The sequence below is a fragment of the Sphaeramia orbicularis genome, chromosome 13 (assembly GCF_902148855.1).
Source record: "Sphaeramia orbicularis chromosome 13, fSphaOr1.1, whole genome shotgun sequence".
Taxonomy (NCBI): Eukaryota; Metazoa; Chordata; class Actinopteri; order Kurtiformes; family Apogonidae; genus Sphaeramia; species Sphaeramia orbicularis.
The window spans coordinates 52,467,230-52,494,729 of NC_043969.1; the positions used below are offsets into that span (position 1 = coordinate 52,467,230).

Below are 27,500 nucleotides of genomic sequence, written 5' to 3' on the forward strand. Positions count from 1 at the left end.
TTCTCTTGTTTACCCTTTAGTAGTAAATCTACTGGTTGAGTTTAGACCTAATTGTGTTCATAGATTCCCACTGATCCAGAATAGATGTGATTACATTTAGGGAAAAGAAGGTCAAAATTCAAATTTTTAGTGAATTTTTAAAAACTTTTTTTCTTCCATTTACTGATAACGGACGACATTTCAAATGTCCATAAGAATATTAATTTCGGTTCAGTTTACTTCAAACCTGGCACATATATAAAGGCAGTTATTCTCCATCACTGACATGAAGTTAAGGCAGATGTATTTTTTTTTAATTTTGGGTAATTTTTTTTCAGTTTTTTTTCCCCACTATTTCTCTAACATTGTGGGACTCCTGTGGAAGTAAACCTGTCTCATCAGATTTGGAATTATAAAAGCTATTGAATTTCTAGCATTGAATTTCTTTATACTGAAATTAAGTATCCAAATTTTTTGTCTCTGAATTCAACTGTGTTTGGAAAATTAGAATTAAAAAAATTCAGATACAAAAAGTTCAGATGCAAAAAATTCAAAAGCAAAAAATTCAGATCACACATCCACGCTGACCCTGTCCCTCTGAACACCCATCTTCTGATGAACATTTACTTCTGAGTTCTGGTTGATCCGGTTCATCACAGGTGGATCTGGGACCTGGTTGAAGGTCTGGTTGTAACCTGGTCCTGGTTCTAATCTGGTTCTGGTTCTAATCTGGTCCTGGTCTTTGTGTCCTCAGGGCTCATCCTGCTCTTCTACCTGGTGTTTTATGGCTTCCTGGCGGGAATGTTTTCTCTGACCATGTGGGTGATGTTGCAGACGCTGGATGAAAATGTCCCACGACATCAGGACCGTGTGTCCAACCCTGGTAAGACTGTCCACTGTTCACTGTCCACCGTCCACCGTCCACTGTCCACTGTCCACCATCCACCACAAAGGTCATCATAACAACATTTACATCTACTGTAACAACACTGACGTCTACATTAACATCTCTGGTAAACATGTCCACCGTCCATGGTCCCACCGTCCGTCGTGGTGCAGGTCCAGTGGTCTTACTTGATCCTTTTCTTCTCCCATCTTTGACTGTCCTCAGGTCTGGTGATTCGACCACATGCGGCTGAAATCACCTTCAACCGCAGTGACCCGTCAGACTACAGCCAGTACATCCAACAACTGCACAACCTGCTGCAGCGTGAGTACACACACACACAAACACACACACAAACACACACACAAACACACACACAAACACACACACACAAACACACACACAAACACACACACACAAACACACACACACACAGAAACACCCCCCCGATCACCACCAAAATTTAATCATTTCTTCCTTGTGCCAGTATCAACATTTCCTGAAAATTTCATGAAAATCCGTCCATAACTTTTTGAGTTATCTTGCTAACAAACAAACAAACAAACAAACAAACAAACAAACAAAGCAAAGTGATCAAAATACCTCCTGGTGGAGGTAAAAAAAAAAAAAGAAACAGGAGTGTTGGTGAAAATTGTTCCTAAGGTGTGGGCTTGCTCATAGCCCCTCACTTCAACTGCCATGTGTTGGAGTTCACCCTGGTGAACGAGAGGGTCGCGTCCCTACGCCTTCGGGTCGGGGACAGGTGCCTCACTGTTGTCTGGGCCTACGGGCCGAACAGCAGTGCAGAGTACCCGGCCTTCTTGGAGTCACTGGGAGGGTTGCTGGATGGTGCTCTGACTGGGAACTCCATTGTTCTCCTGGGCGACTTCAATGCCCACGTGGGCAACGACAGTGAGACCTGGAGGGGGGTGATGGGGAGGAACGGCCTCCCTGATCTGAACCCGAATGGTGTTTTGTTATTGGACTTCTGTGCTAGTCACAGTTTGTCCATAACAAACACCATGTTCAAACACAGCGATGTCCATAAGTGCACGTGGCACCAGGACACCCTAGGCCGGAGGTTGATGATCGACTTTGTTGTCGTGTCATCAGACCTCTGGCCAAGTGTTTTGGAGACTTGGGTGAAAAGAGGGGCAGAGCTGTCAACTAATCACCACCTGGTGGTGAGTTGGATCCGCTGGCGAAGGAGGAAACTGGACAGACTCGGCAGGCCCAAACGTGTTGTGAATGTTGGGAACATCTGGCAGAGCCCGATGTCAGCGTGGTCTTCAACTCCCACCTCCGGTAGAGCTTCTCCCAGATTCTGGGTGGAGGTCCGAGTGAGTGAGTGAGTCCGAGTGGACCATGTTCTCCAACTCCATTGTCGAAGCGGCTGCTCAGAGCTGTGGTCACAAGGTCTCCGGTGCCTGTTGTGGCAGCAATCCCCAAACCCAGTGGTGGACCCCTTAAGTAAGGGACACTGTCAAGCTGAAGAAGGACTCTTATAGATCCTTATTGGCTCGTGGGACTCCCAAGGCAGCTGATGGGTACCGGCAGGCCAAGCGTGCTGCGGCCTGAGTGGTTGTGGAGGCAAAATCTTGGGTCTGGGTGGAGTTTGGGAGGCCATGGAGAAGGACTATTGGTCAGCCTCGAGGAAATTCTGGCAAACCATCCGGCGCCTCAGGAGGGAAAAGCAGTGCACCACCAACACTGTTTACAGTGGAAGTGGGAGCTGCTGACCTCGACTGGGGATGTTGTCGGACGTTGGAAGGAATTCTTCGAGGATCTCCTCAATCCCACTGTCATGTCTTCCATGGAGGAAGCAGAGGCTGAGGTCTCAGAGGTGGACTCGTCCATCACCCAAGCTGAAGTCACCGAGGTGGTTGGCAAGCTCCTCGGTGGCAGGGCACCGGGGGTGGATGAGGTTCACCCTGAGTACCTTAAGTCTCTGGATGTGCAGGGACTGTCATCATTGACACATCTCTGTAACATTGCGTGGCAGTCGGGGACAGTACCTCTGGATTGGCAGACCGGGGTGGTGGTTCCCCTTGTTAAGAAGGGGGACCGGAGGATGTGCTCTAACCACAGGGGGATCCCACTCCTCAGCCTCCCGAGAAAAGTCTATTCCAGGGTACTGGAGAGGAGGATCCGACTGATAGTCGAACCTCGGATCCAGGAGGAACAATGCGATTTTCGTCCCGGTCACGGAACACTGGACCAGGTCTACACTCTCCATCGGGTGCTCAAGGGTTCATGGGAGTTCACCCAACCGGTCCACATGTGTTTTGTGGATTTGGAGAAGGTGTTTGACTGTGTCTCTCATGGTATCCTGTGGGGGGTGCTTCAGGAGTACGGGGTCCGGGGCCCTTTGCTGAGGGCAGTCTGGTCCTTGTATGACCGAAGCAGGAGCCTGGTTCTTATTGCCAGCAGTAAGTCAGACCTGTTCCAGGTCCATGTGGGACTCTGGCAGGGCTGCCCTTTGTCACCGGTTCTGTTCATAATTTTTATGAACAGAATTTCTAGGCGCAGCCAGGGGCCGGAGGGGGTCCGGTTTGGGGACCGCAGGATTTCGTCTCTGCTTTTTGCAGATGATGTTGTTCTGTTGGCCTCATCAAACCTGGACCTTCAGCGTGCCCTGGGGCGGTTTGCAGCCGAGTGTGAAGTGAGCGGGATGAGGATCAGCACCTCCAAATCCGAGGCCATGGTTCTCGACAGGAAAAAGGTGGTCTGCCCTCTCCGGGTCGGTGGGGAGTCTTTGCCCCAAGTGGAGGAGTTTAAGTATCTGGGGTCTTGTTCACGAGTGAGGGAAGGATGGAGCATGAGATTGACAGACGGATCGGTGCAGCGTCTGCAGTGATGCAGTCGCTGTACCGGTCTGTTGTGGTGAAGAAGGAGCTGAGCCGAGAGGAGAAGCTCTGGATTTACTGGTCAATCTACGTTCCTACCCTCACCTATGGTCATGAGCTTTGGGTCAGGACCGAAAGGACAAGATCCCGGATACAAGCGGTCGAAATGAGTTTCCTCCGTCGGGTGGCTGGGCGCACCCTTAGGGATAGGGGGAGGAGCTCAGTCACCAGGGAGGAGCTCGGAGTAGAGCCGCTGCTCCTCCACATCCAGAGGAACCAGCTGAGGTGGCTCGGGCACCTGTTTCGGATGCCTCCTGGAGGCCTCCCTGGGGAGGTGTTCCAGGCATGTCCCACCGGGAGGAGACCTCGGGGAAGACCCAGGACACGTTGGAGAGACTATGTCTCTGGGCTGGCCTGGGAACGCCTCGGGGTCCCCCCAAAAGAGCTGGAGGAGGAGTCTGGGGAGAGGGAAGTCTGGGCATCCCTGCTTAGACTGTTACCCCCGCGACCCGGCCCCGGATAAGCAGAAGATAATGGATGGATGGATGGATGGATGGATGGATAATCCATATACCAGCCTAACCCTAACCCTTCAGATGAAAGGGGGTTTCTGTGTTGACCTGTGGACTTGGTGGTCCTCTGTTCCGATTGTGCCTTTGTTAAATATTTCCCATGATGCTCTTCTACCTATAGGACGTGTGGTGGACATGTGGACGTGTGTCCATCCCATAGTTTGACTGTGTCTTTGTGTCTGAGCTGAAATGTGGTTCTATCCTGCAGAATACAACGACAGCATCCAGGAGCGGAACGACCTTTGTCTGGTTGGAGAATACACGGAACAGGACAAAGAGGAGGTGAAGAAGGTGTGCCAGTTCAAACGCAGTCGGCTCCGACAGTGTTCAGGTCTGCCAGACACCAGCTTCGGATTCACCGAGGGACACCCCTGCATCATTATCAAGATGAACCGGGTCAGTACAGAGCAGATGGACGCATGGAGACAGACAGATGGACACACAGGGGACAGACAGACAGACAGACAGACAGACAGACAGACAGACAGACAGACAGACAGACAGTGGCTGATATTTTCACTCTTTTTAATCTGATACTAGTTATTTTTTTTCATCTGCAAAATTGAGGGAGTTACAGTGAAAAACCTAGAGTTTGTAAATGTGTCGTATGTGAAGGAAGTGGAACACAGATGTTACTGTTAAATTTAGGTTTGATCAGATGAAGATTGGTGAATATTACAGATATTTGAAATGTGCCCCCCCACCCCCCCACCCTGGATATTTACAATGTCATGATGCAAACCATCAGATGGAGAACGGAAAAATTAACCATTTGGCTTTGGTTTGAAGTCGATACGATGATTTTGACAGAAGTTCTGGTGAAATATCCATGTGTTGAACTTTGGTCTAATATTGGAAAAAACTGATCAGATCGATTAGAGAATATGAACAAACAATAGGACAATCAATAATGATAGAAATGAGACCGATAGAGGACAAACAGACAGACAGACCAGTGTACTAACCCTCTGTCAAACAACAAACTGAACCAAAACCAAAACTCCTTGTCTCCCCTTTGGGGGCGGAGTCATGAAAACTGAACAAAATAGACAAAAATAAACATAAAACAGTAGCACAATGAACAAAAAGGACAGACAGACAGACAGACAGACAGACAGACAGATCTCCTTCTAATTTCTAAATAACGTACGTTTCGTTTTGTTCAGATGTGACGTTTCATTGACATAAATGTTTGTGATCCTCTGAAGGTGATCGGCCTGAAACCTCATGGAGATCCTTACATCAACTGCACCGCTAAGGTAACACACAGCACAGACGGACTGACGGCACACATTTAACCCTTACAGGTGCACTGATTTGGTTACCATGGCGATACGTGCAGGTATGTGTGATGGTCTGTGTGTGTGTATGTGTTCGTCCACACAGATGCAGACAGACTGTTGGTGTATTTATAGGGTTAGACCACAGGTGTCAAACATGCGGCCTGGGGGCCAAATCCAGCCCGCCAAAGGGTCCAGTCCGGCCCCTGGGATGAATTTGTGAAATGCAAAAATTACACTAAGATGTTAACAATCATTTTAGTTCAAGTTCCACATTCAGACCAATTCCATCTGAAGTGGGCAGGATTCAGTAAAATACAATAATAATAATCTGTAAATACTCTCAACTCCAAATTTCTCTCTTTGTAAATGTAAATATTTTCATGTTTTTACACTAAAATTAAATTTTTAAGAGAAGTACGTCCAATTTTAACAATATTCTGCCTGATGTTAAATGTTTTTGTGTATTTGTAGATCCTCTGTGATCTGTAAGTTGTAATGAACATGTGTAAATGATAAATTGAAGCATAATATTGTTAAAATTACAATTATTTTTTGAGTTTGTTCATGTTAATCACATTGTTTGAAAGGATAATTTGTAGATGTAAACCTTTTCATTGTTTAATTTTACTTACTCTAAAACATAGAGAAAATTTTGGAGCTGACATTTATATATTATTATTATGTTATTATTTTACTGGTTCGGCCCACTTCAGATCAAATTTAGCTGAATGTGGAACTGAACTAAAATGAGTTTGACAGCCCTGGGTTAGACTGTGTCAAGAAACTAATAGGATTAAAAGAAATACAGCTTAAACTGACATTCATTATCAGCTGATATTTAGGGTTATTGGTTATTGACCAATCAGATGTCAGGTGTTTATGTGTTGTGTTTTATTATTGACTTTTTTCAATCTTTATTCATTATTATTAACCCTCTGGTGTCCAGGTGAACATATTAAACACACTTTCCACTTCCTGTTATTAAAGCTCAGATTATTTTACAGTTTGTTTTAGGTCAGAATTCAACAGTTATTCATTTTTTATCATATTTTTGAAGTTCTGGAATTGGCCTTGGCTGTAAATAACATATAAAATAATCAGATTGTCTCCTCAGGTCTGTGAAATAAATATAAACAGGTGGTTCCAAACACAAGCCCCACCCCCTACACATAGTGTAGTTTATTTTAGCATCGATCCAGCTGATGTCATCATGTCTCTGTATGTGCTGATGTCATCATATGTGGGCGTGCCCTGATAAACTCATGTCTGTATACATGTACGTATGCTGATGTCATCATATGTGGGGGCATGGCCTGATATAATCATGAACTTAAAAAGTTGAAGATGTTGATATTATTACTATTGATAATAGATAGGAAGTCCAGTTCACTCCATTATTCTATTACTCCAAACAAAGGCATGACTTCACACATTTATACCTGATTTGACTGAGAACATAGAACAGGTGGCAGAAGACAAACAATGTTCTCATTACTGAAGTGCACTGACATAACGTTACCAGTGTGAGTAATAGTGATGTATCAGATGCTAACGTAACGGCGGCTCTTTCAAGTTAATGACAGGAGCCAGCTAATACCTGGGAGAAGGAGCCATTTTTTTTCTCTGTTTTGTTCTGTACAGGCCTCATGTATTTGCTCTACTGCATTGTGCCCTTCCAAAAGTCAGTACAAAACCAGTCTGAGCTGTTACATTTAGAACCTAGAGACACAGTGAGCTCCACAAAATACAGCCACCGTCTTCTGCCTGTGAGCAGGACACAGCTGTCTTTGCGCTGTCCAGTACTGAACCTGTTCTTAAAGCACATGTAGCTGTAGCGCTGTCCAGTGCTGAACCTGTTCTTAAGGCACACATAACCATAGCGCTGTCCAGTGCTGAACCTGTTCTTAAAGCACATGTAGCTGTAGCGCTGTCCAGTGCTGAACCTGTTCTCAAGGCACAGGTAACCATAGCGCTGTCCAGTGCTGAACCTGTTCTCAAGGCACAGGTAACCATAGCGCTGTCCAGTACTGAACCTGTTCTTAAAGCACATGTAGCTGTAGCGCTGTCCAGTGCTGAACTTATTCTTAAGGTACACGTAGCTATAGTGCTGTCCAGTGCTGATCCCGTTGAGACATAGGCCGTCCCAGCTGGACCTGACATTGATGGTGAAATTGGTCCGTCCTCCTGTGATCCAGGGATTGGTTGAATGATTCCGAAATGTTGTTCAAACGTAGTGAGTGTTTTCACATCTGACTCCTTGACTTGACTTAGTGGATGGTTGGTGGATGTCTGGTGGATGGTTGGTGGATATCTGTGATCCTTAAATGGTCCTGAGTCGCTGTGTTTTTCTTCCAGAGGGACAGTCCTCTACAGATGCAGTACTTTCCTTCAGAAGGACGTCTGGATAAGATGTTTTTCCCGTACTATGGAAAAAAAGCACATGTGAGTAAAAAGAATAATGTTTGACATGTGTGTGTGGACCCTCAGATGGACAGGAAACACTGGAGACAGTCCTTCACTCATAGTATTAACTCTCCGTCTCTGTGTCCATATTAACTCTCCGTCTCTGTGTCCATATTAACTGTCTGTCTCTCTTTGTCCATATTAACTGTCCGTCTCTTTGTCCATATTAACTGTCTGTCTCTCTTTGTCCATATTAACTGTCCGTCTCTTTGTCCATATTAACTGTCTGTCTCTCTTTGTCCATATTAACTGTCCGTCTCTTTGTCCATATTAACTGTCCGTCTTTCTTTGTCCATATTAACTGTCCGTCTTTCTTTGTCCATATTAACTGTCCGTCTCTCTTTGTCCATATTAACTGTCCGTCTCTTTGTCCATATTAACTGTCCGTCTTTCTTTGTCCATATTAACTGTCCGTCTCTTTGTCCATATTAACTGTCCGTCTTTCTTTGTCCATATTAACTGTCTGTCTCTTTGTCCATATTAACTGTCTGTCTCTCTTTGTCCATATTAACTGTCCGTCTCTTTGTCCATATTAACTGTCCGTCTTTCTTTGTCCATATTAACTGTCTGTCTTTCTTTGTCCATATTAACTGTCCGTCTTTCTTTGTCCATATTAACTGTCCGTCTCTCTTTGTCCATATTAACTGTCCGTCTCTCTTTGTCCATATTAACTGTCCGTCTCTTTGTCCATATTAACTGTCCGTCTTTCTTTGTCCATATTAACTGTCTGTCTCTTTGTCCATATTAACTGTCTGTCTCTTTGTCCATATTAACTGTCTGTCTCTCTTTGTCCATATTAACTGTCTGTCTCTTTGTCCATATTAACTGTCTGTCTCTTTGTCCATATTAACTGTCTGTCTCTGTGTCCATATTAACTGTCCGTCTCTCTTTGTCCATATTAACTGTCTGTCTCTCTTTGTCCATATTAACTGTCTGTCTCTTTGTCCATATTAACTGTCTGTCTCTTTGTCCATATTAACTGTCCGTCTCTCTTTGTCCATATTAACTGTCTGTCTCTTTGTCCATATTAACTGTCTGTCTCTCTTTGTCCATATTAACTGTCTGTCTCTTTGTCCATATTAACTGTCTGTCTCTCTTTGTCCATATTAACTGTCTGTCTCTTTGTCCATATTAACTGTCTGTCTCTTTGTCCATATTAACTGTCTGTCTCTCTTTGTCCATATTAACTGTCTGTCTCTTTGTCCATATTAACTGTCCGTCTCTCTTTGTCCATATTAACTGTCTGTCTCTTTGTCCATATTAACTGTCTGTCTCTCTTTGTCCATATTAACTGTCTGTCTCTCTTTGTCCATATTAACTGTCCGTCTCTCTTTGTCCATATTAACTGTCTGTCTCTTTGTCCATATTAACTGTCCGTCTCTCTTTGTCCATATTAACTGTCTGTCTCTTTGTCCATATTAACTGTCCGTCTCTCTTTGTCCATATTAACTGTCTGTCTCTTTGTCCATATTAACTGTCTGTCTCTCTTTGTCCATATTAACTGTCTGTCTCTTTGTCCATATTAACTGTCCGTCTCTCTTTGTCCATATTAACTGTCTGTCTCTTTGTCCATATTAACTGTCCGTCTCTCTTTGTCCATATTAACTGTCTGTCTCTTTGTCCATATTAACTGTCCGTCTCTCTTTGTCCATATTAACTGTCTGTCTCTTTGTCCATATTAACTGTCCGTCTCTCTTTGTCCATATTAACTGTCTGTCTCTTTGTCCATATTAACTGTCTGTCTCTCTTTGTCCATATTAACTGTCTGTCTCTGTGTCCATATTAACTGTCTGTCTCTCTTTGTCCATATTAACTGTCCGTCTCTCTTTGTCCATATTAACTGTCTGTCTCTTTGTCCATATTAACTGTCTGTCTCTTTGTCCATATTAACTGTCCGTCTCTCTGTGTCCATATTAACTGTCTGTCTCTCTTTATCCATATTAACTGTCTGTCTCTTTGTCCATATTAACTGTCTGTCTCTTTGTCCATATTAACTGTCTGTCTCTTTGTCCATATTAACTGTCTGTCTCTCTTTGTCCATATTAACTGTCCGTCTCTTTGTCCATATTAACTGTCTGTCTCTTTGTCCATATTAACTGTCTGTCTCTTTGTCCATATTAACTGTCTGTCTCTGTGTCCATATTAACTGTCCGTCTCTCTTTGTCCATATTAACTGTCTGTCTCTCTTTGTCCATATTAACTGTCTGTCTCTTTGTCCATATTAACTGTCTGTCTCTTTGTCCATATTAACTGTCCGTCTCTCTTTGTCCATATTAACTGTCCGTCTCTCTTTGTCCATATTAACTGTCTGTCTCTCTTTATCCATATTAACTGTCTGTCTCTTTGTCCATATTAACTGTCTGTCTCTTTGTCCATATTAACTGTCCGTCTCTCTGTGTCCATATTAACTGTCCGTCTCTCTGTGTCCATATTAACTGTCCATCTGTGTGTCCATATTAACTGTCTGTCTCTCTTTGTCCATATTAACTGTCCATCTCTGTGTCCATATTAACTGTCCATCTGTGTGTCCATATTAACTGTCCATCTCTCTTTGTCCATATTAACTGTCCGTCTCTCTTTGTCCATATTAACTGTCCGTCTCTCTTTGTCCATTTTAACTGTCCGTCTCTCTTTGTCCATATTAACTGTCCATCTCTGTGTCCATATTAACTGTCCGTCTCTCTGTGTCCATATTAACTGTCCATCTCTCTTTGTCCATATTAACTGTCCGTCTCTCTGTGTCCATATTAACTGTCCGTCTCTCTGTGTCCATATTAACTGTCCATCTCTCTTTGTCCATATTAACTGTCCGTCTCTCTTTGTCCATTTTAACTGTCCGTCTCTCTTGGACAGCCGGACTATGTCCAACCTCTGGTCGCTGTCAAACTGCTGTTGACTAAAGACGACTTCAACGTGGAGCAGACGGTGGAATGTAAGTTGGAAGGGACCGATCTGCGAAATAACGACGAAAGGGACAAGTTTCTAGGTCGTGTGACGTTCCGGGTCAAAGTGTCAGAGTAACTGCACCTGGTGCCCGGTTGCCATGGATACCACAAACTGGGTTTACACTGGCAATAAAGCTGCAGTTGTGGATGCGTTCCAGTCCAGACCTGATCTAATCCTGGAAGTCTGAACCCACGTGGACTGAATCTGGTCCGTCCTGGTCCATTTTAGAACCGAACACCGGGTTGGGTTTCATCCGTCTGTCGGTTCGGTTCTGACCCGGGTTCTGACAGTTCTCTGTCGACCGTTGAATGGATGAAACCCAAACCAGAGTAACTCCAGTGGGTCCAGTTCAGACGGGTGGAGGAGATCAGATCTGCTGTGGAACCATGTGAGCTGCACAATAAGTAGTCGTTTTTACCTTTTCTGTATATTGTGGATGTAAGTAAACGATCACATGACCTTCAACAGTCCAAAATAAAGCGGGCCAGTAGAACCTGTAACTTCACTGAGGACACACCCGAGGACCAAACGTTAACACTTCGACCTTTTAACATATGTTTGATCAAATAAATAAACCTGCTGTGACTTTTAACCTTCTGGTGTCCAGGTGAACATATGAAGCACACCTTCCACTTCCTGTTATTAAAGTTCAGATTATTTTACAGTCTGAATTCATTTTTGTCCATCCACTAAATCCATCCCACAATAAACAGTGTTAAATTCCTACACTAACACCCTTCTACCAAGTGAGTACAAAATACACCAGGTCCAGGTTGTTCCATACAGCAGAAAAAGTTGAAGCTTGGTACCAGTCATGTGTATGTCAAATTATATAAAATTCCAATCAATATTTGTTGAGTTATAATGAAAAATGTGACGTAAATGGGATTTTCATTGTCAAATGTAAACGTCCACAGAGTCCACATTCCACAGCGGATGTGGATAATTTAGTTCCAGATACAAGATATTGTTCTAAGCTACAGGTGGATCAAATCGGAGGCAAATCTGAGTCGTTTTGAATTTCTTATGAATTTTGGAAAATTGCTCAATGATGAGAGATAGGAAAATTGTAGATGTTGTGACCTTGCTGTGACCTTGAACTTTGGCCTACTGGGACCAAAATGTAATGGGCTGGTCCCAGGGCCTAGGCCTATCTGTGGGGAAGATATGGGAAAGATGGGTGGAAGAGTTTTCCTGTAAAGTTGCAAACAAACAAACAAACAAACAAACACGCAAACAAACTAACACACAAAGCAAAGTGATCACAATACCTCCTGGCAGAGGTAATAAATAATGAAGTGTCTACTGACACAGTACTGTGGCACGAAATATCAGTTTGTCTGTTTCCACAGAGCCAATCAGAGCCCTCCTTATATCATGTCTAGACCGTCATGTATGTCCTGAAAAGTACCAAGGGAGTCATAAGACGAATAGGTCGACTTCAGCTACAGATGATGTTTAGTTCACTTGGTAACGTATCGGACTTCAATGTAGGGTTCAAGCCCCAGTTGGAATATTTTTTTTTGGTTTTAAGATTTTCAAACAGACCTGAAGTCACACTGGACACTATCACATCTATCTAGCATGTAGCCCCGCCCACCTTCTCCAGCGTCCAGAGCGAAGAACACCATAAAACAACATATAGAGTATTTAGAACAGTCATTCCTATTCTGTACTATAAACGATCACTAATTAGTGGTTTCTTCCATCAGCTGCCACAGTACTGTGGTAGAAAAATGAAAAGAATGAACTGAAGTATACTCCATATATGAGCACAGTACTGTGGAAACAAGAGGAGAATAAGTTAAAAAAAAAAAAAAAAAAAAAACATAAACAAGAGGAGAATGAGTTCATGATTGGCTCTGGGACAATACAATAATACAATTTATATATAACAATACAATTCATTTGTAGAATATTGAGAAAGAAAAAACATTTTTGTGTTTTTTGCATCAAAAATATGTAATACACAATTTGTTTACATTACAAACATGTCATTTAAAGGGTTAAAAATATGAATGTTTTTAAGTATTTGGTATTTTTTATGGCTGAAGTTGATGTCCATGATATTATTCCAACCCTGCTCACATCAGGTGTTTTAGGTGATTAAACTGAGCTGTATGTGCAGGACAGCAGAGGGTTAAATGTTAGAATATCAGAAATAAGTCCTTATGATTCATCTAAAGTTTTCCCACACATGGTTTTTTTCACATATTTCAAATCCAAAGTCAAATCAAACTGAAATCCTCGAGCTCCAGTGATGACGTAATAATATGTGAAGCGTATGTGGGACACAGCGCCCCCTGTCAGATTCAGCTGTGAACTGTGTCCGTGAAGCTGCAGTTCTGTCTGCGTCCTTTATTTAACTCTGACTGTTGAGCCCCTTCATACGACGGCGGATTAGGACCACGGAGGAAAATAAACACACATGTTACTATGGGAATAAAGGCGTGAAATATACACATTAAACCTGTCATTTTATGGGAATAAATCAAATACAAAATACAAAGAGTCAGAATTTTACCAGAATAACGTCGCAATTTAAAAACAGGTGAAAAATATCCTAATTTCCAGAATACAGTCGTACCCACTGGTCACATGATGTAGAACTGGAACATTCTGTGAGGTTCTACTTTCGTTTGGGGTTTACACACGAAGGACAAATACTGAGCCTATTAGCCCCGCCCACCAAATCCTGAGACTATTAGCCCCGCCCACCATCAACACATTAGCATTAGTCGTCCACTCCAACAGAAGTGAACGCTGATGCTTCGTTTGTTGCATTCGCTGTAACTGGAAACTGTCATCAACAAGGATTAAGATTTATAAATGAGGACTTTTATCACACCATTGAGAATTTATTTTAGAAATATTACTTTAATCTCATAAAAATATGACATTTTTTTCATTAAATTAAGAGTTTTTTTAAACTGCGACTTTATTCTCCTAATATTACAACTTTATTCTCATAATATTATGACTTTAATCTCATAAAAGTACGACATTTTTATTAAATTATGATTAAAAAAAAAACTACGATTTTATATTTTAATAATATTACGACTTTATTTTCATAATATTATGACTTCAATCTCATAAAAGAATGACATTATTTTCATTAAATTATGATTTTGTTTTTTAAACTGCAACTTTATTCTCCTAATTTTACAACTTTAATCTTGTAAAATCGCAGGTTTGATCTCAGTATGTTACGACTTTCTTCTCGTACTGTCTGTTTTTCTTTTCTTTTTGGTCCTAAAATGCCGCCGTACCTTCACCTCTTCCATCTCGTCTGTGGAATTATAAAACTAAGGTGTGAATATAAGTAAATCCTGCAGATTTTTACTCTATTTCCAGTTTTCCTGTTTCAGATGTAGATGCGTGTGATTCCTCTGAGTCGTGTTGTGTTCATTCTGGTTCGTCAGACGTAGATCTGCTTGGCTCCACCCTCTTTTCACTCACTGCCCTTCCAAGTACATGAATGATGGTCACTTTTTGTACAGTGGGACTGACTGCTTTTCACCGTTTTTCATAACTTCAGTTTGTGTTTGTCTGCTGGACAAACACGGCCCACATGGGACTGTTGCATCTGTATAAATCTGTCAATAAAGATTCCAGTGTTATCATGGACTTCAGCTCCTTCTTCTGCTGTTTATGCATACGTTCAATGTCTTTAGCTTAATTCCATGTAGAAATGGAACTTTGGGAATGTTTACAAAAGGATCATGTTAATAAAGATTAGAATTCATCAGGATTCATTCATCAGTGTCATAATCAGAGGCAGTGAATTCTCAGATTAATTGAAATGTCTTTTACTCTGAAACACGACGCTAAAGATAAAACAGGAAATTCATTTAATTTCACAAATGACGACAAATAAACAGATGATTTATTATGTTCAGATGGAAAAATGAAACACTGATGAATTAGTGTAAAATGTAAACAGAGAAAAGGGATTATTATTATTATTATTATTATTATTATTATTATTATTATTATTATTATTATTATTATTTGTAGTTCTGCTATTATTAATCCAAATCTACAATTATTAAAACATATATATAATTTAATCATTGTTTTTTTTTTTAATTATCTGTTATTACTATTTTTTCCCCAAACTTACTTTCTAATGTGCAAATTTATTTATTTATTTATTTATTTATTTATTTATGTATGTATGTATGTATTTATTATTTTAACTTATTTATAGTTATTGTTCTTAGTCTTTTGTTTCCTTTTTGTCTTGTAATGTTTCTTATATTTGTGCATCTGCTGTTCTGCTGCTACTAGAACTTACACTTTTGTCTAAACTCATCTAACTCAGTGTCCTCAGAGGTTTGGAGACGGTGAAAGACTCAGACAGAACCTGACAAATGTCCAGGGACTGAAACAGGAACCCTCCCCTGTCCAGGGTTCCTCTGTTCTCCAGCTGTTCTGCTGTTCTCTTGTATATTCCTGGTTTGGTTCTTTTAGTTCATATCAGCCAACACAGTGGACGCTGGTCCATCATCAGAGACACTGACCACTAGTGGACAGACACGGAAGTGTGTTTATTTTTACTCATAACCAAGATGGCTGACAGGAAGTTCTAAACACTGCTCATCTTTGAATATGTAGTAAATCCTTCTATATGAGGAACCACCTCTGAAGGAAGAACAAATATGGAAACATCAACTAACGTCTAAGTTAGGTTAATATGATTGGACAAAATGACACAGATTTATTGAATACTGAATGAACGTCCAGTTACAGTTCCATGTGACTAAATGTGAGTCCATACGTCAGTGTGTAGATGTTTGTCTGTGGAGGTTCTCATTTGTCCAGGTCAGCGTTCTTCTTGGTGGTTCTTCTACTGGACTGGTTGAAGGGGGGGGGGGCTGAACCTACCAACCTGTGGGGGAGTGGTCTGTGTGGGCATTAATCCAGTATCAACTCAAACACCTACAACCTTTCAAACATCTGATGACCTTCTGGGCCCGTTTGGTTGGACACACACGGTACCAAGTCCAAAACACAGGATTTCCTCAGCAAGGTCAAGGAAGTAACGAAGGAACCAGATGGAACCAACAGAACCACACACTCACCAACAGAACCACACATTCCCCAGTGTCCCCATAGTAACCAACATATACATGGAAGACGTGGACCACAGGACTCTGAGTACATCCGTGGACACCTTCACCTTCAACTCAGTGGACCAGAATATCAAGTTCACATGAGAAGATGTCCAAAACTACAGACTGCATATGGATGAACACCTACACAGACCACGCCCCCACAGGTGAACTCTGAAGGTAAGTGAAAGTACCACCCACTTCTATTGGGTTAGGGCAAGGAAGGGTAGGACCAGGGGTTAGGAGAGAGAGAGAGAGAGAGAGAGAGAGAGAGAGATACTTTATTCATCCCATAGGGACATTTACAGTTAGGGTAGGTGTAGGTGTAGGTGAACCACTGAGGTTTTCATAAATAGTAATATATATATTATCAATAGTATATAATAATATTACATTATATAATATTATTATATATAATTATTTAGTAATAGTTGAGCTGAGAAAGTCTCCATTCCTTGGTGCCAGTGACATCTGGTGGAAAACTGAAGTCATACCAGCCTGTTGAGAACAGGACTGAAGAACCGGTACTGTTTTAATCCAATGTTCACAATAAACACTTAGAAAAGGCTGTGGTCACACATGGGTTTATTTACACTGAATAAGGGTTACGTCATCATGAAAGTTAGATCTGAATGTGTTTCAGACTCAGTGACAGATTAGAGTTAGAGAGGGAACTGGACTGGACTGGACCAGTTTATATCTACACACATTTACAGACACACTGAACACTGATGGGACTGGGGTTAGTATTTAGATGTACACACATATGTTTATATATACTTCTACTTTTGTACTTTTCATGGTTGTTTCTGGTTCTGGAATAAAAGACAAGCTGTTATTCATTTTCACACATTTGTTTCACATTCTTAATATTTCTTCTTCTTCTTCTTCTTCTTCTTCTTATTATTATTATTATTATTATTATTATTATTGTTGTTGTTGTTGTTGTTGTTGTTTTTATTATTATTATTATTATTATTATTATTATTATTGATGTTGTTTTTATTATTTTATTATTATTGTTGTTGTTGTTGTTGTTGTTGTTTTTGTTACTGTAATTTTGCTGATTCAAATAATTATTTAATGGAATTGAATCAAGGAAAATCATCGATAGATTCATCACTTGCCAAATGAATGTCTGAGATCATGTGTGTCCGCTGGGGGGGGGCTCCACAAAGCCCCGCCCACCACTGACCGTCCCTGAAGGATCCAAAGGTCAAAGGTCAGTGTCATCTGTGGGTTTATTTTTCCTGTCTTCTTTCTTTTCATCTTTTTTTTCAGGCGTTTATTCACTGAAGTCGGAGCCGTTATTATCACATCAATGCGTAAAATGCGTCTGTGTCGTCAATGGGGGGGGGGGGGGGGGGGGGGGGGGGGGGTTGATGGGTGGGTCTAGACTCAGTGGGAGGAGCTAGAGTCAGAGCTGCGGACCGGAGCGGAGACAGTCGACGACACCGTCACACCCGCGGCTTGTTTCCAGGTAAAACCACCTTTACTCTGTGTTTTTTTACTGTGTGTTTACTGTGATCTGTGCTCGTGCGCGTGTGTCGGTGTTTGGTGACGCCCGTGCGCGGAGGCAGGTGCACGGGCGTAGTTCCAAACAAAGCCCGTCACATCCGCCTCCCTGGTTCCGACGGCCGCTGACATCCTCCAGAATGAGCCCAGTCCGTGGAAATGCGTGGAAACGGGTCCCGAATGCGGACACATGCGCGTGCTCTTGCCTTTCGTGCGTGTGCGTGCGCTTCATTGTTTGGCAGTGGGGCGTTTTTTTTCCTGCTACGCACATTGGCCCAAACAGACGCGCGTGGAAGATGGGGTCGGTTCAGTGATGGCGGATGGATTCTGTGCGCGTGCGCGTGTGCGTGCGGGGGTTTGACGGTGTTTTTTGCGGCGTTTTGGTGGTTGTGTCTTAAAATGGAGGCTGATGATGGAGGAGGAGGAGGAGGAGGAGAGAAGAAGAGGAGGATGCCATGGCATCCTCTCCTCCTCCTCTTCTTCTCTCCTCTCCCCTCCTCTCCTCCTCTTCTGCCTCCTCTTCCTCCTCTCCTCCTCTCCTCTTCTGCCTCCTCTTCCTCCTTTCCTCCTCTCCTCCTCTCCTCCTCCTCTCCTCTTCTGCCTCCTCTTCCTCCTCTCCTCCTCTTCCTCTCTCCTCCTCTCCTTCTCTCCTCCTCTCCTCCTCCTCCTCTTCATCATGACTCCATCAAACCTCAGACTTGAATCCAAACCTTCAGCTCCAGTTTTCCACTGATCACTTAGATGTTTTTTTTTTTTTTTTTTTTTTTTTTTTTTTTTTATTCTGTTCATTTGTCCGGCCTCAGTGTTTTTTTTTTTATTCTGTTCATTTGTCCGGCCTCAGTGTTTTTTTTTTTTTTTTATTCTGTTCATTTGTCCGGCCTCAGTGTTTTTTTTTTTTATTCTGTTCATTTGTCCGGCCTCAGTGTTTTTTTTTTTTTTTTATTCTGTTCATTTGTCCGGCCTCAGTGTTTTTGTTTTTTTATTCTGTTCATTTGTCCGGCCTCAGTGTTTTTTTTTTTTTTATTCTGTTCATTTGTCCGGCCTCAGTGTTTTTTTTTTTTTATTCTGTTCATTTGTCCGGCCTCAGTGTTTTTGTTTTTTTATTCTGTTCATTTGTCCGGCCTCAGTGTTTTTTTTTTTTTTTTATTCTGTTCATTTGTCCGGCCTCAGTGTGTCACGTGCTCCTTCAGCTTTGACATGCTTAACCCTTCAGCTCCCACAGCTGTGGTCACAGCTGGCTGACGTATGAACCATTACCAGGTCATTTATCTACAGTTAGTCGAATGTTCTTCTCTGTGTTTGACATGTTTCAGTGTAAATCCTGTATTTTCTATATTTAATTCACTGATCATGTAGATGTTCATTTCAGAGGAAATTTAAAGGTTATTTTATTAAAAACAGAGGGAACTGAAGAAAACGGGACATTTTCAGCAAAAATCTATCCTTTTCCATAAATAAAGGATCTACATTCACTGTCATTTATCAAACTACGTGAGTGATTATTTTATTATTCATTTTGTTCATTTTATTGATCACGTTGGCTGTTTTTGTTCAGTTTGTTTTTTCTTTTCTTTCTTTTTTTAACCTTCATTTCAGTCCATTTTTTGTAATTATATATTTTGTAATTTCTAAATAATTTTTGTTAATTTTATTTATTATTTAATGTATATAAAACCAAGTGTTTCCGTCCACTGTCATTTGTCGTTTGTTTTTAATACATTTTGTTCAGTTTGGGGTTTATTTTGTTCCTGTTACTTATAATTTTGTTGGTTTTTATTAGTTTTTGTTCATTTTATGGGTTAATTTGGCAGTTTTTGTTCATTTATTGCTTATTGCTCACTCTTTTTTATTTAATTTTTGTACATTTTTTTGCACCTTCTTTATTATTTTGTATATTTTTATTCATTTGTTGTGTTTCTGTCGTCTGTATTCAGCTCTGGTGTGTGTTCATGCTTTCGTATCAGTTTGTGTCTCTGACTCACATTGTGTTGCATAAGCTTCGTCGTGTCTCAGCTGTGCTTCGATGGTTAATGATGTGTTCATGCAAATTACATAAACCAACGTATTTACACAGGAAATGACCTCAAAAGATCCAAACGTCCTCCTTTAACCCTTAAAGACCCAAACATTCACCTTTAACCCTTAAAGACCCAAACGTCCACCTTTAACCCTTAAAGACCCAAACATTCACCTTTAACCCTTAAAGACCCAAACATTCACCTTTAACCCTTAAAGACCCAAACATTCACCTTTAACCCTTAAAGACCCAAACGTCCACCTTTAACCCTTAAAGACCCAAACATTCACCTTTAACCCTTAAAGACCCAAACATTCACCTTTAACCCTTAAAGACCCAAACGTCCACCTTTAACCCTTAAAGACCCAAACGTCCACCTTTAACCCTTAACCTGCTTTAATTTGGAACCTTAAATCACACATCATATTGTTTTATATTCTACACCATTAGCATGACCCTTTTGGGCCCCTTTTAGCATTAGCATTAGCATTAGCCTGTTCAGCTCCAGTCAGTGTGTCCTCCTCTTATGGAGCTGAACAGAACTTCTGTTCTACTGATGCACAGTGTGAACGGACCAAACCAACCAACCAACCAACCAACCCTGCCTCTTAGAGTTCGGATCAGCTGATTCACAGCTGTTCTGTTGGGATTAGCAGATGCTAACAGACACTAACAGCTGCTTCTGTGCAGACAGATGTTGGTTTCTTGACAGATTCTGTACATTTAGTGGATTAATCAGGTGTTTGGAGACAGAATAGTAACTAAAAATAAAAGAAATGTGTTGTTAGTTTGCAGTAATTTGATTCTATATGTGAGAAAACAGTCAAATACATCCAACAGAATACAGAACATTCAGCTGAAAATGGCTCTGCTTGTTTTTTGGTTTTTTTTTTAATTATATTTTGAATTTACCTTTGTATGATTTTAACATTACACATCAAAACATTAACTTTAAACACTGTAAGTTAAGGTTTTTACGATGTTTTGAATCCTTTCTGTTGGATTTAGAAGGTAGGTCTAGACCAGATGTCTGGACTATGAATATTAATGTGAAAAATGTGAATTATGTACAATAACTCATCCAATAATCCTGTATTCCGTCTAATTCTACATTCTGGCAATAACAAGCCAATATTTATTCATATGTATTTAAACACAAATGCACTGTTTGTATAGACTTTCATAGATCTAAATACTGTTAATAATGCTAATATTTTGTCTATTCATATTTTATGGCTATTTTCATTTTATTCCACTTTTAGTTCTATTCTTATTTTACCTTTTGTAAAAATTTATGTCAAATTTTTTCATCTTACTTTAAATTTTTCCTAATTTTATATTCTCTATCATTTTGTCTGATGTATTGGTGTTTTTAAACCTCAGCCAACGTCTGGCCAAAGGGGTGCTGTAATGGTTTTGTCATCTGTTTATCTGTCTGTCCGTCTGTCTGTCTGTCTGTCCGTCTGTCTGTCTGTCTGTCTGTCTGTCTGTCTCTCCATCCATCTATCCGTCTGTCTGTCTGTTCATAGTCATAATGTCATTCTGTGTTTTCATTCATTCATTCACATATCTGCTCCTCATTTCTCCTGTGTTTACATCTGCAACAGTAGAACATTGAACATAGTTGACCTTTGACCTCCAGTTTCCAGGTCACATGTCCTTGTGCAGTTCTAATATCTGAGTACTTTCACATATAAATGTAGATGGAATAAGTCTGACACAAAGACAATCTAATTTAAATTATAGAACAGGAACTTTAAAACAGTCTGACACTAGATTAGACTGAAGGAGAATCAAAGTGAACAGACGTTCTGCTTATTCATGTTGTATTTACTGAACCAACATTCCTAATGTCAGAGAACACACAATGACAAGGCAATCTATTCTATTCTATTCTATTCTATTCTATTCTATTCTATTCTATTCTATTCTATTCTATTCTATTCTATTCTGATATGTTCTATTCTATTCTGATATGTTCTGTTCTATTTTTATGGTTTTCATGCATTGATTTGGATTAAATGTGGAACTGAACAGTCCTTTGACATGTTGGACCTAAAAGGTTATTCTTTTGTGCTTCTGACCCGTTCTGACCCGTTCTGTCCTGTTCTGTCCTGTTCTGTCCTGTTCTGTCCTGTTCTGACCCGTTCTGTCCTGTTCTGACCCGTTCTGTCCTGTTCTGTCCTGTTCTGACCCGTTCTGTCCTGTTCTGTCCTGTTCTGACCTGTTCTGTCCTGTTCTGACCTGTTCTGTCCTGTTCTGACCTGTTCTGACCTGTTCTGTCCTGTTCTGTCCTGTTCTGACCCGTTCTGTCCTGTTCTGACCCGTTCTGTCCTGTTCTGTCCTGTTCTGTCCTGTTCTGACCCGTTCTGTCCTGTTCTGTCCTGTTCTGTCCTGTTCTGTCCTGTTCTGACCCGTTCTGTCCTGTTCTGACCCGTTCTGTCCTGTTCTGTCCTGTTCTGTCCTGTTCTGACCCGTTCTGTCCTGTTCTGTCCTGTTCTGTCCTGTTCTGTCCTGTTCTGTCCTGTTCTGACCTGTTCTGTCCTGTTCTGTCCTGTTCTGTCCTGTTCTGACCCGTTCTGTCCTGTTCTGTCCTGTTCTGACCCGTTCTGCTGTCAGTCCAGTTCATCAGGAGTCAGTGACATCATTCCGCTCTGACCTCACAGCTCTGCGATGGTTCCGGTTGACCTTTGAACCCAGTGAATGTGGTTTAATGTGGTGTTTGTGTCCAGGCCCAGCGTCATCAGCCTTCATCATGACTAAAGAGGAGAACCTGGAGGTGCAGGAGAAGGAGAGACATGACCGGGAGGAGCAGGAGGAGGGGCGGGTCCAGAGAGACGAGGAGGAGGCGCTGACCGAGGAAGAGGAGGAGGAGGAAGAGGAGGACGAAGACGAGGAGGAGTACGAGTTGGACGAGGAGAGAGAGACGGAGGACAGAACGGAGGTGGAGAACGAGGATGAGGACGAGCAGGAGGACAGGGAGGAGAGGGAGGAGAGAGAGGAGGAGGGGGAGGGGGAGGGGGAGGAGCTGTCCATCAGAGAGGCGGAGCCAGAACCACTGTACGAGTACCAGAGTCCAGTCCAGGAGCAGCGGCGCCGACCCATGGTGCACCAGTCTGCCCAGGCACCGCTGCCCAAAGACTATGGTACGTCAGTCCACCTTAAATACAACACACTTACACCACCTTAAACACACTGTGTCACAACAAACCTGAGCGTAAACAAACCTGAATATAAACAAACCTGAGCGTAAACAAACCTGAATATAAACAAACCTGAACGTAAACAAACCTGAATATAAACAAACCTGAACGTAAACAAACCTGAACGTAAACAAACCTGAATATAAACAAACCTGAGCGTAAACAAACCTGAATATAAACAAACCTGAACGTAAACAAACCTGAATATAAACAAACCTGAACGTAAACAAACCTGAATATAAACAAACCTGAACGTAAACAAACCTGAATATAAACAAACCTGAGCGTAAACAAACCTGAATATAAACAAACCTGAGCGTAAACAAACCTGAATATAAACAAACCTGAGCGTAAACAAACCTGAATATAAACAAACCTGAACGTAAACAAACCTGAATATAAACAAACCTGAGCGTAAACAAACCTGAATATAAACAAACCTGAACGTAAACAAACCTGAATATAAACAAACCTGAACGTAAACAAACCTGAATATAAACAAACCTGAACGTAAACAAACCTGAATATAAACAAACCTGAACGTAAACAAACCTGAATATAAACAAACCTGAACGTAAACAAACCTGAATATAAACAAACCTGAGCGTAAACAAACTAGGGATGGGTTATTGATGGGTAGCTGATACTGATCTACAGATCGGTATCTGCTATCCACCTAGCATTTTTTTAGAAGATTGGATTGGATCAGATCAGAATTAGTCATGAGATTGGGCTGATCTGGGCCAAGTTCTGGGGGGGGGGGGGGGGTAAACAAACATCCTGCTCCCTCAAATTAAAGTTTCCGAAGGAAGGGAAAAGGAAAATTAGTAAAACATCTTCACTTTCACTTTATGGTTCGGTACTGATGCACGAGTCGTTTTTTTTTTCAACCTGTGGGGCTTTAGTGGAGGTATTTGACCCGATCCGACCCATCAGTAACCCGCTGATCCACACATCACTAATGTACAGTACAGAACGCACCCCCATGTGATACCTGGACAGACCTAGATAGACCTGATCTGTCTGTCTGTCTGAACTGGGTTCTGGTCCACCTGCTCGGTGTCTCCTTCAGACTCGGTGTCTCCTTCAGACTCGGTCCTCTTCTAGAGGTCTGGAGGTCTGATGGTTCTGTTCAGGTTCTTCTCTGTTCCTTGGACTGTTCTGTTTTGGACTCAGATCTCTGATGGTCAACCTGGTATCTGCTGGTTCCATCCTCTCATCTGTCCTTGTGTTCAGTCTGTCTGTCTGTGGACTTGGTACCCAACGCCCATATTTGGGGATGATAGTGAAACCACCCTTCAGATGAGCTATGGTTCTGGGTCTGGGTTCAGCTCTGAACCTCATCAGTGTGTCTGAAAGCAGCTTCAGAATGTCTGTATTCAAACACTGTGTCTTAGTGAAGATGTGGAGTTTCAGAACAACCAGTTCTCCCACATCCTCTGCATATATATATATATATATATATATATATATATATATATATATATATATATATATATATATATATATATATATATATATACATACATATATATGTATGTGTGTGTGTGTGTGTGTAAATCTATAATCAGATCTCTCCAGGGCATAGACAGATCCAGTGTGTGTATTTGTATATATGTGTAAATTAGGGATGTAACGATTACCGGTATAACGATAAACGGTGGTAAAATCACAGACAGTTAGTATTAGCGTTCAAATTCTAATTTTCATGATAACCGTATTTGATTACTGCACTTTTAGGGGAAAAAATGCCTATGTAAAGATCTGCTTTTATGTCAAATATTTGAGTATAGTTCTAATTTATTACAATTTTAATTGTCTATACCTAATATCTGGAACCAATATTCACTTTTGAAGTCTTTGAAAAGGTTCGTTAAGCATCTGTGTGTTATTTATGCAATAAATTATATACATTTTTCAAATTGGATTTTATATATTTTTTGTGTTTTCTGTCCTTTTGTGTTTTTATAGTAGGTTAAAGTGAAAAAATAACAGACAGATGATATAGATGAAGTTGTGCTGAAAAAACAGATCCCAAACATGGGTATAGTAAACATTTGTTTCTATAGTATATAAAGGCCAAATCAAAAGGACTGAAAAACAGACAGAATAGGCACATAGTGCATTGTACCAATTATTTTATTTTTGTTTTGTTTTTTAAAATACAACTTGGTTAAATTATTTCAGTGTGTTTAAGTATTTTTGAACACTTTGAGCACAATTTCAATAATACCGTGATAATAATAATAACCGTGATAATTTTGGTCACAATAACCGTGATATGAAATTTTCATATTGTTACATCCTTAGTGTAAATCTATAGTCAGATTTCTCCAGGGCATAGACAGATCCAGTGTGTGTATTTGAATCAGCTGATGGATGTTTTTGTCAGTGAAATGAGGGGCTCTGTCTACAACCAGACACAAAGTGAACACAGACTATCAACTAGATCCAAATGACACCAAAGAACCAAAAAGAACAAGAAGAACATGGACACACAATGACCTAGAACAACTACAACGCACCAACACATGGAGAACAGTTTAAAGTGAATATGTATAATCTCATGCAGGTAGGGGGAATGACAGTGACACCCCCCCACACACACACCACACATGCTGGGGGTCTGGACGGTTTAGCCTCATTCCAAACAAACCTCAGTTTCGGTCAGATTTCAGGTTTTCTCTGCAGATCCCAGACTCTGAAATCCTCCTCCCACTGCAGAGCAGCAGAAGGAAAAGTGCAGAGTCACAGGTGAACTGGATCTGATGACGCATCCACATCTACAGTCAGTTTCCTGCTCTGATCCACTTCTGTTCAGAGCTCAAAGGCTGATGGTCCATGAGGAGGACAGGTCTACGTCTGCTCTGGTCAAATGACTGCTCAGATCCAGTTCACAGTTTGGAGAAATTTAGATTTTTGAATTTTTGATGAATATTCTAACTGTTCCTTTCCTTCTACTGGTCCATCTGTTGATGGTTTAGAACAGGGCTCTCAAACTCCTGTTCTTCCAGGTTCCACATTCAGCTCCATTTGATCTGCAGTGGACCGGACCAGTCAAATAATAACAGAATAACCTAGAAATAATGACCACTCCAAATTTTTGTCTTTGTTTTAGTGCAAAAACCCAATTAAATTATGAAAATACTTACTTTTATGAACTATCCAAACAAAAAAAATGTGAATAACCTGAAAAAACTGACATTTCTTAAGAACAATAAGTGCAATTTTAACAATATTCTGCCTCATTTTATCATGTGTCTGTGTGCATTCAGGATCAGATCGACAAAGACACTAAACACTGAAGAACAGGAAGAAAAGAGTTCAAATTGGGCTGAATTTTCTTTAGATATTTCAGGTTAATAGTTTGTTAATGTCAACATTTTCATAATATGTTATGTTTTTGGCACTAAAACAAAGACAAAAATTTTAAGTTGTTAATTCTAGATTTTTTGGCTTAATTCAAGATTTGTTTTTTACTTAATGAAGATTTATTAATTTTCTTTAGACATTTCAGGTTGTTCATATTTATTGAGGTTATTCACATTTTATTGTTACAGGATAGTTTGGAAATGTCAATATTTACATAATTTAATATTATGTTTTGCACTAAAACAAACATTTGAAGTTGTTAATTCTAGAGGTTTTGCTTAATTCAATGTTTTTTGCTAAATTTGAGATTTTTTTTGGCCTAATTCAAGATTTTTTTGCTTTATTGAATTTTTTTGGCTTAATTCAAGATTTTTTTTTAATTGAATATTTTTTTTGCTTAATTCAAGATTTTTTGCTGAATTTGAGATTTTTTTTGGGCTTAATTCAAGATTTTTTTTTTTTTTTTACTTAATTGAAGATTTATTAATTTTCTTTAGACATTTCAGGTTGTTCATATTTGTTCAGGTTATTCATATTTTATTGTTTTATTGTTTATTGTAAATGTAAATATTTTCATAATTTAATGTTATTTTTTGCACAAAACAGAGACAAATATTTGAAGTTGTCAGTATTTATCGGCATGGTGTAATATTTTTTTCACATCAAACCCAGTAGTAAATCTGCAGTCCTTCTTTTGTGTCGGTTCTTCTGCTGTTATTGTTTGACTGTAGATCAGATTGGTCTGGATGTGGAACCCACACTAAAATGAGTTCCACAGCCTGGACTGTGGGATTTTTACACTTTGTAAATTCATCCCAGGGGCCAGAGTGGAACCTTTGGTGGGACGCATTTGGCCCCCGGGCCGCATGTTTGACACCCCTGGGTTATAACATGTAAATGGTTCCAGATCTCAGTCTAGTTCCTATTGGTCACTGATAGAAGTCAGATATGGACTGTGATTGGATGAGTTGAGTTCTCCTCCAGTGAAAGTCCCGCCCACTTCTATAGTTAGATTGATGAGCACCCAGAACTCAGGACTGGAACACAGAACAGAACCAGGACTGGAACATAGAATAGAACCAGGACTGGAACACAGAACAGAACCTGCCATAGAACCCATTCACCTGGTTCTGATCCACACAGAACAGACAGACACTGGTTCTGTTCTTCATCCTTTCATCTGCCCCTCCTCTTTTTTTTGTCCTGTCTTCAGCCTTCACCTTCTTCGACCCTAATGACCCGGCCTGTTTGGAGATCCTCATGGACCCTCGGACCTCCATCCCAGAGCTGTTCGCCATCGT

At 40.8% G+C, this 27,500-nt stretch overlaps 1 protein-coding gene and 1 pseudogene across 1 annotated transcript in view; both read left to right on the forward strand.

Moving 5' to 3' along the window:
• Positions 1 to 11,445, forward strand: part of LOC115431273 (sodium/potassium-transporting ATPase subunit beta-3-like) — a 14,791-nt gene extending 3,346 nt beyond the window's left edge. Inside the window, exons 2-7 of the mRNA XM_030151532.1 lie at positions 734 to 862; positions 1,091 to 1,189; positions 4,492 to 4,679; positions 5,492 to 5,542; positions 7,922 to 8,008; positions 10,883 to 11,445. Coding sequence (XP_030007392.1) covers positions 734 to 862; positions 1,091 to 1,189; positions 4,492 to 4,679; positions 5,492 to 5,542; positions 7,922 to 8,008; positions 10,883 to 11,050 — 722 coding nt within the window. The 3' untranslated portion in view covers positions 11,051 to 11,445. The remainder of the gene's footprint in view (positions 1 to 733; positions 863 to 1,090; positions 1,190 to 4,491; positions 4,680 to 5,491; positions 5,543 to 7,921; positions 8,009 to 10,882) is intronic.
• A 6,038-nt stretch (positions 11,446 to 17,483) lies between these two features.
• LOC115431271 (CAP-Gly domain-containing linker protein 3-like) overlaps positions 17,484 to 27,500 on the forward strand; it is a 22,362-nt pseudogene continuing 12,345 nt past the window's right edge.